General features: G+C 40.7%; 2 protein-coding genes across 2 annotated transcripts in view; both read right to left on the bottom strand.

Annotated features, from left to right (window-relative positions):
• The window catches only part of slc13a1 (solute carrier family 13 member 1), a 14000-nt gene extending 13232 nt beyond the window's left edge, over positions 1–768 (bottom strand). The window contains exon 1 of the mRNA XM_032522936.1: positions 541–768. The gene's annotated coding sequence lies outside the window, so the exon portion shown is untranslated. The remainder of the gene's footprint in view (positions 1–540) is intronic.
• A 1944-nt stretch (positions 769–2712) lies between these two features.
• Positions 2713–14110, bottom strand: part of iqub (IQ motif and ubiquitin domain containing) — a gene marked incomplete at its 5' end in the record, with an annotated part of 24068 nt that continues 12670 nt past the window's right edge. Inside the window, 6 exon segments of the mRNA XM_032522925.1 lie at positions 2713–3043; positions 5997–6182; positions 7944–8192; positions 8607–8783; positions 9355–9525; positions 10019–10194. Of these exon segments, the coding sequence (XP_032378816.1) occupies positions 2846–3043; positions 5997–6182; positions 7944–8192; positions 8607–8783; positions 9355–9525; positions 10019–10194 (1157 nt within the window). The 3' untranslated portion in view covers positions 2713–2845.

The raw sequence follows: 14110 nt of genomic DNA, 5'->3' as shown, positions 1-14110 counted from the left end.
TATATATATATATATACATATATATATGTATGAGGGCTGAACGATTTTGTAAAATAATCTAATCATTTAATGTGTGATTATTTTTTAAGATCTTTGTCTTCTGTATTATTGAACAAAGACAAGCAATAAATCATTGTATGGTATGAACAACACAAGATGGATTAAAAAAAGTATTTTTCACTGGAGGCCAGGCCTGCATGTGATGGTGAAAATATTCTACGTCTGCACCATGTGGCCCTGCATATTTGCGATGTTCACTGTAATTTCAAAAGGTTTAGTGTTCAGTGGGTAGAGATAAATAAGACCCGGGAGCATTACTTTACTTAATTACTGAGAGGTATTCAGAGACCCTCTGACCGTGACAAAACAAGAACAGAGTGAGGAAACAGAACATATTGATGCTTAAAGCCTAATAACAATCTTAATCCTAAATCAATGACACAATATCTATATTTGCCCAGAACATGCATGAGCACGCAATGAGGACAATGTCTCCAGAGAGAAAAGTAAAATTAACCCAGATAATGAGAGTGACCTTACCTCAGTGCAGCCTCAGGCTCTCTGTGGGTGTGAAAGCATCTGCATACATCACCGCTGTTGAAACCTCTTTTAACAAGCCTCTCGTTGGATTGTCACTGGAAGAAAGACAAACTGAGCCTAACTCCACACTAGATTTTTCAAATACAGCATAAATGTTGCTATATTTGCGCCAGGCGTCCGTCCACACGACTCTGGGAGAGATACAAAGCAGTGTGATCGGGTTTACCTGGACTCCTTATCTTAAAGCCCTGAGAGGTGTCATCAAACAGTTGCTAACTGTAATCATGACCATTGACCCTTGGCTAATGAATACATGTTCACTGAAACTCACCAGAAGGGGTCAGGGGGTCTAGGTTCCTACAAGAATACAAATGTACACAGGCTTCAGAGAATTGAAGGTGTTTCTGGCTTTTCCTTTTAATCAATTACCAGTACCACGAGATGAGTTAATGGGCTATGGTTGCCAACTATAACACAAACAATCAGTGTCTTATCTTGTCTGTAGTGTGCTTTCCAGGATATTTGTTTTATTCCCGCTCTGATTTGTTCCTCTGCCAACTCAGAGTTAGGGGGAGGGGGAGGGGGAGGGGGAAGGGGGGGAGGCAGGGCAAGTTCATTCTCACTGTTAGGCCTTTACTGCATGGGCTGCCGTCTGTCGAGTTGTCTGGGGAAGTCCATGAGAGATTACAAAGGAGTGTTCAGACATTACATTAAAGTGTTTTCAATCTGTTTCACACACCATTTATGTTGCCTGTCCCATGTTTGTGTGTGTGTGTGTGTGTGTGTGTGTGTGTGTGTGCCTGTTGGAGCAGAAAACTATTTATTGTATAATCATAGTGACGCGCACGCATGCGCATGTGCCTACTAGCGGACACGCAGGGGGTCGTGTCCCCCTGCGTGTCCGTCAGTAGGCCCATTTCCATGTGTGCGGGCCTTCTGGTTCACACCTGTCAGCTATGCAGAATCCCTTTAATTCCTACCCTGGTCTTTTCCTAGAATCTGCATAATTATTGACTCAAGGAATCCAAATGTTAGGATCACAGCCAAATCTTTCTTAATTTCTGCCCTAGTCTCTTCCCAGAAAAGCAGGAACATTCATATTCCAGAATTTATCTTACCCAGAAGACATTTCTGAAATGTTCGTGTTCTTCTCAGGAACAACGCCCTCAGTTTCTCAACCCTTTTATGTAGTGGAGACCTCAGTTGTAGCAGAGATGGTTACGTCTTCCCATTGGCACTGAGGCCCCTGTCCCCCCACGTCAACCATCCTGCCGACAAAGCCAAATTGCACTGGAAGTTGTTTGTCAAATAACTGCTCCCTTTTTAACACGTCACCACTGGGTGCTAGATAAGACTCTTGGATACCACACTACTGCACTAAGTGCAACCTGCAGATTGGTTTATTTACATTTTAGCATATTATTTAAGCAGTTGCACATTTTGTTTTCCCATCCTGTATATATTCAAATTTTTTTAAATTTTATTTTATTCCTTTTATCATTGTTTCATGTATATTGTATGTATGTATATTTTTCCTAGTATTTCATTAATATTTATATTCTGTGCTTTGTGACTGATTTTGCTGCTCTGTAATTTTCCTTTTTCTTGGGATCAATAAACATCTATCTATCTATCTATCTATCTATCTATCTATCTATCTATCTATCTATCTATCTATCTATCTATCTATCTATCTATCTCACAAAGATTCCTTTATTTGACGCCACTTTACATTCAGCCTACCCTTTGCTCATTGTCTGTTGTTTGCCTGTTTGTTTGTGTGTTTACTTGTTTGTTTTGCTTTTATTGTAGAAAACGCTGCTGTAATAAGGGAATTTCCCCGCTGTAGGGTGAATAAAGTATTATCTAATCTAATCTAAAGACAATCTCCTTTAAGTTTTATTGTCACACTTGCGTTGCGGGCAACATCCAACCTTCAATCAAGTCTCAGGCTGATTGTACAAAGACTTTTTGGTAATCTAAGGCCGATGAGTTATAAAACAGCAATGACAAATGTTATTTCTATGTTCCTTACTGTTTAAGGGCTACAATGCTGTTGGAAAAGTTTGTGAAATGTATTTTAGTACTTTCTTATTCTAATTATTTCTGGAAGTTGGGTCCTGGGCAAAGGTAACTGTACATCTACTTTCAAAATAAAAGCACCTAAAGTGAAATTATTATACATAACCAGGAGGAAAAACCATCAGGAATTTCTTTTATATATTTCAGACAATGTTTTTGAAAGTCACAGACAATATGAGTGTGAAAGGAAACTGACAGAAGAAAGAAAACTACAGGGTGTTTCTTAATGAGCTGATGCTGGTGAAGTGGCGATGGTGGGCCTGCCAGTCGCCATGGTGACGGGCTTGGAGACGAGATGGTTGCCCAGGGCAGCGGAAAGATGAGGGTCCAGGTACTCGGCCATGACGGCCATCTGGCTGAAGTGGCGGCGAGCCAGCGTGTGTTTGTGTTCGATCCTGCGGATGAACGTGGCGTCGTACGCCTGAACAACACACAGGAGGGAAGACTCAGTTTGGGCAACAGCTGGAGTCAAAACTGCTGCTTTTTTACTGTTTGACCACTAAACAAAAAGAGGACCAAACAAAGTAAACATGGGAAGATCAAACGGTATCTTTTAAAAGGTTAAATATGTGATCTGGCCTTGTGATGACCGACAGAATCTTCAAAGATTTTTGTTTGATAAAGATCCTCTCCCTTTTTTTAACGTGAAAATGCCCCTCTGCATGAACCTTTATGGACCTGGCATAAAGGAATCAACACTTGCCGGCTCACATTTCTAAAATTTAGGGATGTCAAAAGAAGTGTGAGATTTCAGCAATTAACAGAGATATAAAAGGACAAAACTACCAGTAAAACTCAACCTGTAATAGACCGAAAAGCCCAATTTGGAAGACAAGTGGATAGAAAACGGCTTTAAAGCTACATTGTGTAAGAATTTCTTGCATCTGGCGGTGAAATTGTATATGACAACCAACTGAATATTACTTTGTAGCCACTAAAATCCAAGCACATTTAAACTCCTATGGTGGCTGAATGCAAAATTAGCGTCTTTGTTCCAAATAAAAATACTTTAACCCGTGTGTTGTCTTCCCGTCAACCATGAAAAAAAGACATTGCATCTTCTGACATTTTTGTCACTTTTTCAATGTTGCGGGTGCTTTTTTTGATGTTTTTTCCAAAGTTATTTAATATTTCTAATGTTGACATTTTCAGCGTATTACAAAGGCCCATTTTTGGTATCATTTCATTGCTAACATCAGCTTTCAGGTTCCCAAACACATGCAAACTAATGTTAGAAAGTATCAATGTTATCGTTTTTCTGAATATTGTGCAAGATTGATAGTATAAAGCACTGTTTACAGTGATGGAAAGAAGCAACGGAGGTTTGTGTGTTTAATATATTTCTCTGAGCAGTATGAACAATGTCAATGAAACCGAACTGAACTCTTAGTATCTCCGTTGTTTACATGCAGCTGTTCTAGCTGGTCTGTGTTACAACTGCATGATGTGAGTTGTCTGCCAAAAAATTCACAACACATATGATTACGTTTATGCTACAAGGTAGACAATCCTTTTTCATCATTGACGTGAAGAAAAGTCTCGTAGACATTGTTACGTACAACCATGCTATATTTAGTTGAATTTACACAAATAGGCAGAATTACCTTTAGAGAAGAAAGCAACTTTGGCGTCCTTTTTAAAATCCCTGCTCCTTGTGAGCTCTTTCTCGCTTTGAAAAGCCACTCCAATATTAACCTAGGTCTTGTTGCTTTGCCTGTTAGGTTGTCTTTTTAATTATCTTTTTAACTTCCTTTGCAACATCACCTAGAGAATAGGCATGACGCCTAATCTTCTCCCTCCCTAACATTCGTCCCACTGCCACCGAGTGTAAAAGTGCAAAACGCGTATGGTATGACCCTCTTTGGCTAATGCATTTTAAAGATGGAGGCGCAACATGGCAGAATACATAGGAACAAGTCGCTCCTAAGTATTCTGAATTCAGATTCTACGCTTACAAGAATACTTTGATTAAAAGTAATTACACATGAATGAAGCCATATTTGTGTAAGAACAAAAACGTTTTTGCTAAGAATCAACTCAAAAAAAGAGAATGGAGCTTTAATAAAGCTTTGAATGTTAAAATAACTCATACATTAACAGGAGCTGGGAGGATATTGTTTATTATAACGCAGGATTTTTCGCATGGGCCCAGGAACCATTTCACCTTTACCCTTGTTTCAACCACAAGAAACAGGGGCTAATGGCCCTTTTCCACCAAATGTTATCTAAACCCAGGAACTATTTAAGGAACTATTGATATACTGGTGAGTACGAGTTGTTGCAGCCTGAGGTTTGTTTGTCGTTCCATCAAAATAGCTCCTAACAGCTGCTCTATGGGGGTAGTAATTTCTGGACTATGGCCTAGGAACTACATCTGAGACAGGTAGAACTTCCTGAGTTCCTTAAAAGGTTCCTAGGTATTTGGAAAAGTTCTGCATGTGGTAAAGTGCTAGTTCTTTCAGATTTTGGGAGGTACAACTAAATATGGGAGCGTGTCTTTAAAGGGCTTTTCATATGGGGAGCTACACTTCACCTGCGTAGCTGTGTAAATCCGCGGGGTCTCCTGGGCTCCTTGTGTGAACAGACAGGCGGACAACGCTCTGAGTAAATGCCAGGCGATCAATATGTGGTAACCATGGGGATTCTCTGCACTACTGCATGTCTACGGTGAACTGAATAAATGAGATTAGTTGACTGTGGTATTATATATCCCTAATCACAGGTTGATTTATAATAAATAGCGGAAATTCTAAGTTTCTTACCACAAACTGTTATTGTTGATTGCTAAATCAGCAGAGTCACAATTATGTTCAACACAATTAAAGTTTTGCAGCGGACGTGCGTGTGACGAGCGTCAAACCGAGAGTTTCACGAGATTGGGTCCGTTTGTCACGTCACCTGTCCAATTGCCCGCGCCCCCCTACCTTCCCCCTTGACTCATACTGAAAATAAATGACGAGGTGCGACAATCGCTCCCCGTGTGAAGAGGCTTGAAGGTGACAATGCCTAATTTGCAGATAGTTTAACAGTGACTGCGACACTTTTCATCCCATTAATGCTGTCTGAGTGGAGCTAACAAGCTAACAACATCTATTAACACCAGGCACGTGTAGACTTGAAAGACAATGTCTAGATGTCCAGATACAGACTGCATTTTCAAAATCAGGTGGAGATGAGGTCCACATGTAGGGTTGAAAACTGACTTTTTTGTCCACCTGCCAAAAGGCTAGTGAATGTTCAAATTTTTACCAGCCACTTAATAGAATACCAGTTTTATTTGTCTGGTGAGTTAAGCCACTTGCATTTTTTCCCAGGCTGGTGTATGGTTGCTGATTTTGGACCCTGTCCAGATGTGTGCTGTGACATAGACAGACCTTGTGGACGTCTTCCACTTCCAGATGAGCTGAAGTCTCTTCTTTAGACAGCAGGATGCAGTTCCAGGGGCTCCAGTCTTTCTGACGGTTCCAGCGAACAAACACCAGGCTGTAGAGGTCTTTGCTGCCGTGGAGGGCCGAGCAGGACGCCCAGACCACCTCCACCAGGTACCGCAAGTCCTCCTCCTGAAAGGATACATACATATAGACGTCAGGATCAGGGTAGTCCCGCTTTGCCAGACCTTCCTTCACAGCAATGTGGAGCAGGGTCTGGCTAGTCCACACAACATTCCTAGGATGGGAGAAAAACGTGCTCTGGTTTATTGGCATTTCTTTAAACCAATGTTTCCCAAACTTAGGGTCGGGACCCAAAATGGGTCGCCAATTGGCAGTAAAATGCATATCAATCTTATGTGAATGAGCGTTCTTTTTTGCTACACTGGTCTGTTCAGCTCAGACGCTGTGGTTTTTTTTCCCTCTCTCTCTCTTCTCTTATCCTAGGAGGGGATAAGAAAATGAGTTGAGAAAAGGGGGGAATAGAGACCTTTTCTGTTTTTGTTTAATTTTACAATGGAATAACATTTACATGTACATTTAAATTCATGGTTTGTTCCGTCTTTTGTCGACAGTTTAAAAATGTAGATGTTACCATGATTCATGGTGTATTTTTGTAAATTTGGGTCCCAGGGAGACACCAAATTTCTCTTTTGGGTCTTGAGCTGAAAAAGTTTGGGAACCACTGCTTTAAGCCAATCACATTTGTCTTGGACAGTGCTCTACGCCCGACAGAGCCACGGTGCCCCTGCAAATTAGCCGCGGGAAGGAACTTGGTGGAACATGTATACGTTCAAAGGTTGTTTTAGTCGCTCATTAGAAACCTCAGATTGGACAGAGTCTAGCTACCTGTCTGGATTTACCCTGCAGAGATCTGAGGACCAGGTAACCATAGTCCTCAGATTGGACAGATAGTCTAGCTAGCTGTCTGGATTTACCCTGCAGAGACCTGAGGACCAGGTAACCATAGTCCTCAGATTGGACAGATAGTCTAGCTAGCTGTCTGGATTTACCCTGCAGAGACCTGAGGACCAGGGAACCATAGTCCTTCCACAAAGGAAGCGGAAAGTCATGGATGTCCGCAGGAACTGTGCAGGAAACAGCACAGATTCTCAAGAGACTTTAAGTAGAATTAAAGTGGAAGAGTGAAGCTAGCCGCTCAACCGTCAAATGCAAACATATTTATTCACCACTGCTTTTTAAACTAACTGTCACTCTTTGTTTTGTATTATTATCAAAGTTTTAGTTTGATAGTTCCTATGCTTTTGCCTAGGCTTTTTATTTTGTACATATTCTTTTGTTCTTGTTGCTCATTTAAAAAATAGAATAGATCAATAAACATTTTTGATCTATTCTAATTTTAAATTGTTTGATAGCTTGGTTTTAAGTGTCTGCACTTGTTCTAATTGCGTGATTTTGTTTATTTTGTGGTTTCTCACTTCTTTAGAAAAGAACTTTGAGCTACACTGTCTACGTGAAAGGTGCTATGTAGTTATAGGTTATTATTATTATTAGGGCTGCACAAAGGAAAATATGCGATAACGTTGTTGAATATTGCAATAACAATATCACTTGGATGAATAAACAGATATTTAAGTGAACTCAGTTGTGCATTTCTGCTGCTTTCAGTATTCTGCTAAAATACAAGAAATTGCATGTTGAATTTAATTTACAAAATAATATTTTAAAGTGCAGATTTCTACTGATAAAAAAATCTCTCAGTGTATTTTATATGATCTCGCAGTCTTTGGCGATACGTGTATTGCAGCAGTTAATATTGCAATGACTATAAAAACTAATACATTGTACATCCCTTATTATTATTATTATTATTATTATTATTATTATTATTATTATTATTAACAATCAAACTAACAGACACAGAAAGTGCACCTGCAGCAGGAAGGGAATCTTGGCTTCCTGGTTGAGCCGCTGCTCGTCAGCTCTCAGCCTCCTCAGGATGTGTTTGTAGCAGGAGAAGTCATGGCGGGATCGAGCTATGTTGTCGAGCCTGGTGCAGTCTCGGCACCGAGACTGGTGTTCGGCGCTGGCGGACGGCTTGAAGTCGGCAGAGTGTAGGTAGCGGTTACAGCCCCGGCAGAGGAACATGTTGTTCTTCAGCTGAGAGGGATTCTGGGGAACCTGGGATAGATTATTTGGATGTTGTCAGACAGACAAATTTCATCTTTCAAAAACGCCATCTCATCCTTGTACACTGACATGTGCAGTTGCTGTTCTATATCCTAATTTCCCAGCTAAACATGATTATGGGTTCCCCATTCTTAATGATCTGTGCACTTCTGTGCCTACATGTGGACTGCTGTCTGTGTTGTATTTTAAATTGCATTTTATGTTATTTTAAACTGTATGCATTTCTAATTTACTTTATTTCCTTCTTCCCTTAGCCTAAGTAGATTTGTCACGTGTAGGCCACCATTGTACATAAGAAACCTGTTCTTATTGACTTGCCTGTAAAAAATAAAGGTTGAAGAAAAAAATGCAATTTCTGTCCGAGAGAGTTCAAAGTTTATGATCTCAGCAGGGCTCTTTGCTCACCTTCAGCAGCTTGGCCACCTCCGGGTTAAACGCTGGTGTTTTGATGTACTGGAGGAACAGAGTGGAGATCCTCCTCCTCAGCCCCTCCAGACTGGCTGCCTTAACCCCCCGAGTCATCAGGTCCACCTCCCTGTCAATCAAGTCCACCATGTCCCGGGTCAGCTGACACTTGTGCTCCTGTCCAATATGGATAAAAACAATCACGCTACCAACAAAAACAGATGTGACACACTAACAGGTGGAGATGTTTTTCCAATACAATTTTTTTTCTTTCCGGTACTTATTCCGATACCTCGGCCATTGGCCAATACGGGTACAGATCGGATACCAGTGCATAGCAAATATAGGTTGTTTTTGATCATGGACAACAAAGCAAAACATCCCAAAAACATCTGACCTGAGTGTTTTTGGCATACCTCGCCAAGCTACTGGAGCTGCTTCCCCCGCGACCCGATACCGGATAAGCGGATGAAGATGGATGGATGGATGGATCGCCAAGGTATGCCAAAATTACCCAGAAAACACTTTTTCTCATTTTTTTCTGGCTAAACTCCACCACCAGGGCCCCTGAAAGAAGCATCATCTGGTGGTGCCTCTACCTGGCTTACAGTCAGGTATTGTCGGCTAAACAACTGCCGCTGTACCGGAGATCTGTAGCAGCTAAAGAAAACTAGCACCTGCAGTGAGTGAGTGAGTGAGTGAGTGAGTGAGTGAGTGAGTATATGTGTGTGTGCGTGTGTGTGTGTACCATGACGGTGTGTTTGAGTGTCATGAGGACGTGAAGTCTCTGCTCCTGGCTGACAGTGGACAGGCTGGTGCTGTTGTACAGATCCCGCAGCTGTCTGGCTCTGATGGTGTGTGGACTGTCCATCTCGATGAGTCCACCGTCTGCTGCTCGCCACTGATGAGGAGCGGCAGACTGAAACACACTGCCGCACTGTTAGTACTGCTACTGATGGTACTACTAACACTGTTGCAAATAATGCTGTTGTTCAAAATCAAAAGATCATTTTGATTAAGGTGGTCTGCTAACTCCAGTGTTTCCCCCAGTGTATTGAAAACCTGGTGGACCACCGGGCCTAAGTTGCCCAAAAATAAAGTAAACAATAAAGAAATAAAGAAATACTCTTAAAGAAATGCTTTTTGGGTCTTACCCTTTTTGAAACGTCCATACTTTTTACATATTTAAGTCCAAAATAATCCTTATCCAATCTCCAATCATTTTTCAATGAACAACCTAAACTTGACTTTGAATATACAAACTCACATGAAACTCTTTTTTTCTGTCTTTGATTGACCATGAGTTTGTGAAAATGTATTTGTTTATTGTGACCTTCCGTCGAACATCGATGTGATTTAGAAGTAGATATCTAACAGCACATTAGAACTTCTTTTATAACCGTTTCTCTGACCTTGTCCAGGAAGTTCCTGACAGTTTTGTCGTAGTTGATGTCCTGGACGGCGATGCGATGGCGTCCGATGGCGGCGATGAGCTGTGTCTCCTGCTCCAGCAGCGAGCAGAGAGCTGCCTTCCTCTCAGCTCCTCTCAGGGAGCAGTTGATCTGCTCCTCCTCCTCACACCGCCACTCTGAAACACAGACACACACACAACTTATCACCAGTGGTGGATTGTAAATAAGTACATTTACATAAATACTGTATACTTACAAATTTGTACTGTAAGTACAGATTTGAGGTACTGTACATCAGTCTCTTTTCATACCACTTTCTACTTCTACTGCGCTACATTCTCGAGAGAAATATTGAACTTTTTACTTCACTACACCAATCTGACAGAGTTAGTTACTAGTTTCTTTACAAGTTAAGATTTTTGGACACAAAACACATGTAGTTTATAAAATATTATGTTTTGTTTAAAACTAAACTTGTTTAAAACTAAACTACCCAACAATATAACGGAGTACAAGTCCAGCTGAAATGATATGAGGTTAAACCCTTAGTAGATTGATAGAACAGTTTGGATTGTTTCCAGTTTCTAAAATGTGAGGATTATTCTGCATTGATTACTTCTATACTTTGGGTAATTTTTTCTGATGATAATTTCATACTTTTACTTAAGTAACATCAATGCAGGACTTTTAGATGTAACAGATTATTTTCACGGTGTGGTATTAATACTTTTACTTAAATAAAGGATGTAATTACTTCTTCAACTACTGCTCATCACCACACTAGGCATGGGCCGGTTACCGGTGTTAAGGTATACCTCGGTTTATAAAAAGTCATGGTTTCAAAACCACTCAAATTTTCCGTCATACTGTTCCTGTGGTATGAGCTGTTTTTTATAAGTCGTCAAGGACAGAAAGTTGAGAACCCCATCTTGCTGCCAGTGTGCAGCGTGTTTATAAATAAAATACATTGTGTTCATTGGGCATGTGTGCGCAAAGTGACAAAAGTGGTGCGAACAAAACAGGTTAGTGTCTTTGCTACAAAATTCAGATCTTCGTTCAGAGGCACTGTGTGTACATTTCTCAAAGATATGATATTCATTGTGAATGTACTGTAACTGTGAACACCAAAAACAGCTCTTTTAAAGTTACTGTTGAGTGTGAGGATATTGGATGAAATGGTGTATAACTCGGAGCCATGGCCCGAAGGTTCTGTTGTGCGGCGATATTATGAGAGGTAAAGGATCAAGCACCACCATCTATACACCTGTTGCAACAGGGCCCGTTGGAGCTGCGGACCCGCTATCTTAATCTTCAAAACATTCGTGTTGCATCCTATAACTGTCGGGGGCTGTGTGTCGGCAATACAGCTGGAGATCGGGCTTGACGTATGGTTGTGCATAGCTTGCTGCAAAAATACAACATTGTACAGTGTGTCTGCAAGAAACTTTCTTATCTAAGCAGGATCTAGGAAAATTGTATTCTTTTAATCCACAGCGGACCTTACTATGGGTATGGTGAGAGGATGGATATCAGGGGGTGTGGCTATCCTATGGCAAAAGAAGCTGGACTCAGTGATAAATGTCATCAGGACTGAAGTTGACTGGTGCATTGCTGTACAACTGAAGTTTAAGAATAAATAACTTATTATTCTCAATGTATATACATCTTAGGAGTGTTCACAGAATGAAGACATATATTTAAATAGACTTGCGTATGTAAAACCTTTTTTTTCCTGAGAATCATTACACAAGTGTTTATGTTGTTGGGGATATGAACGCAGACCTTGAAGGCAGACAGTCTCTGTTTGCCAGACATATAGTACAGTTTTGTGAGCATAATAACCTTATATAGCTATTTTTACATAAGTGAAGCCTGGCACCCAACATCACGGCTTTACCACTGCTTTAGCACTGCTGATGCCCATGCAATCTTACAATCTATATAAATTCTATATGGGACATCCATGTCAGACCATGTGCTGTTTGCTATTAACCTTGATGTGGAAAGTCTTCCTGACCCAGTGGGTTAATGATAGCTGCAAGACTAAATTGGATTGGGCAAAACTCACGAATAATGATCCCTTGACATACTGAATGAAAACTCAACTCTTCCTCGGTAATATTTGTGTACCCAAGAATGCTACTAGGTGCTGGGAAGTGAACTGTAATGATATCTCCCACTGTGAAACCCTCTGCGTTATGTATGACAGTATGTTGGGTGCAGTGTGTGAGGCTAGTAGATCATACCTTATTCTACCTGTAAAAACAAACAACATTGGTAAACATGAACAGGCTATGAGAGTAAACTCAACGGCTGAGAAACTTATGGATAATGATGTCATTGGCTTTTGGAAGGGGTGAGTGCTTTGAACAGGGCCAATACATTGCTTCCGTGTGCCATAGAGGGGGTGTCTGGAGCTGATAATATAGCTGAGATGTGGAGGCAACACTACTCTGCCTTATTTAACTTTGTTAAAAGTGACCCCTACAAAGTGGCAAATATTGTCAACAGTAATCAAGAGATAATCACCTCCAGTGAAGTTTGCCAGGCTGTAGCCCAGCTACAGTATCTGATAAGAAAGCAAGTGGGTCAGACCATATCACAGCAGAGAACCTTAAAGGTGGCAGTGCTGCTTGCCATTTGCATTTCTGTATTCATGACACATGGACTGCTACCCAAATCTATGTTGTCTGTTACTCTTGTGCCTTTCATCATGGACAAAACAGGCAAGGTTGGGAGTTTGGATAATTATAGGTCAATAGCCCTAGCCAGTGTTATACCTACTGGAAAGTAAATTGCTTGATTGTCTAGGTCCTTACATTGGTACCACTGACAATCAATGTGGCTTAAAAGATAAGCTTGATATAAATTTGTGTATCTATGCCTTGACGGAGGCAACACAGGGGTACATAAGGCAGAATTAATCTATGTTAATTGGGTTTATTGATGCTTCTAAAGCCTTTGACATAGTAAATCATCATAAGTTATTTGAAAAATTGAGTCATAGCGGTGCCCCTGACAGCATTATGAGAATCCTGGCTCAATGGTATTCCAACCAGAGTATGCAGGTTAAATGGGCTAATACAGTCTCTGCCTCAATTGGGGTAAGTAATGGGGTACGTCAGGGGGGGGGGCTACTCTCACCAGCACTCTTCCACTTGTACATGAATGAGTTATCCAACCAATTAACAAGATACAAAACTTGCTGCATAATTGGTAACACGTTGGTTAATCATTTCATGTATGCTGATGATCTGGCCATTTTCTCTCCCAGCAGAGCTGGTTTTCAGCACCTACTAAATATCTGCTCTGAATATGGGGTGAATTATGATTTGTTGTATGCCAAAAAGAGTGCTGTCTTGATATGTAGGACAAAAGTGGACTAAAATCTTTGTTTTCCAGACTTATATCTGTCAGGATAAGTGATGAGTGTCTGTAATAACATTAAATAGCTGGGTCAATATATTACAGATCATTACAGATTATCTGATGATGAGGATATATACAGGCAGCGTTGCATATTATATGCGTTAGCTAACATACTGGTAAGAAAATTCCACATGTGCACGGATTTTATAATGACTGTATGAGTATACTGATCAACAAACCCAGGTGCACTAGTGCAAGTGAACTGTTTTGTAATACAGGGGTCAGCACCTTCCAGGCATTATTGAGAACGCTGACCTAAAAATTCATTTGTCTCCCAGAACAGCATTGTTATGCTCCTGTCAAATCCTAGGTTTAGTGCCATACAATACCAATTATCACTATGGAAACACTGGTATAAGTGTCTTTTATAGAAAGGCAGAATTGTGAATTTCTCTGTATATGTTTATCTTTGTCTTTTTTAATGTATGTTGAAAGTCATGTCTGTGTCTTCTGAACGGACCTTGAGTCTGGCAATAAAGTTGATGATGATGTTGTCCAGACATTTCCAAATAATACATTTTAAAGCTGTAACAGCAACAACCTGACACCGTGATATTTTTGCCGAAGGTTATCATACCGTCAGAATGTTATACCGGCCCAAGCCTAACACCACGCAGCTTTACAACAGAGTAAGGCCTCCTAGAAACAAACAGCCCCCCCCCC

The sequence above is a fragment of the Etheostoma spectabile genome, chromosome 8, assembly GCF_008692095.1.
Source record: "Etheostoma spectabile isolate EspeVRDwgs_2016 chromosome 8, UIUC_Espe_1.0, whole genome shotgun sequence".
Classification (NCBI taxonomy): domain Eukaryota; kingdom Metazoa; phylum Chordata; class Actinopteri; order Perciformes; family Percidae; genus Etheostoma; species Etheostoma spectabile.
This window is presented reverse-complemented; position numbering and strand designations above follow the sequence as displayed.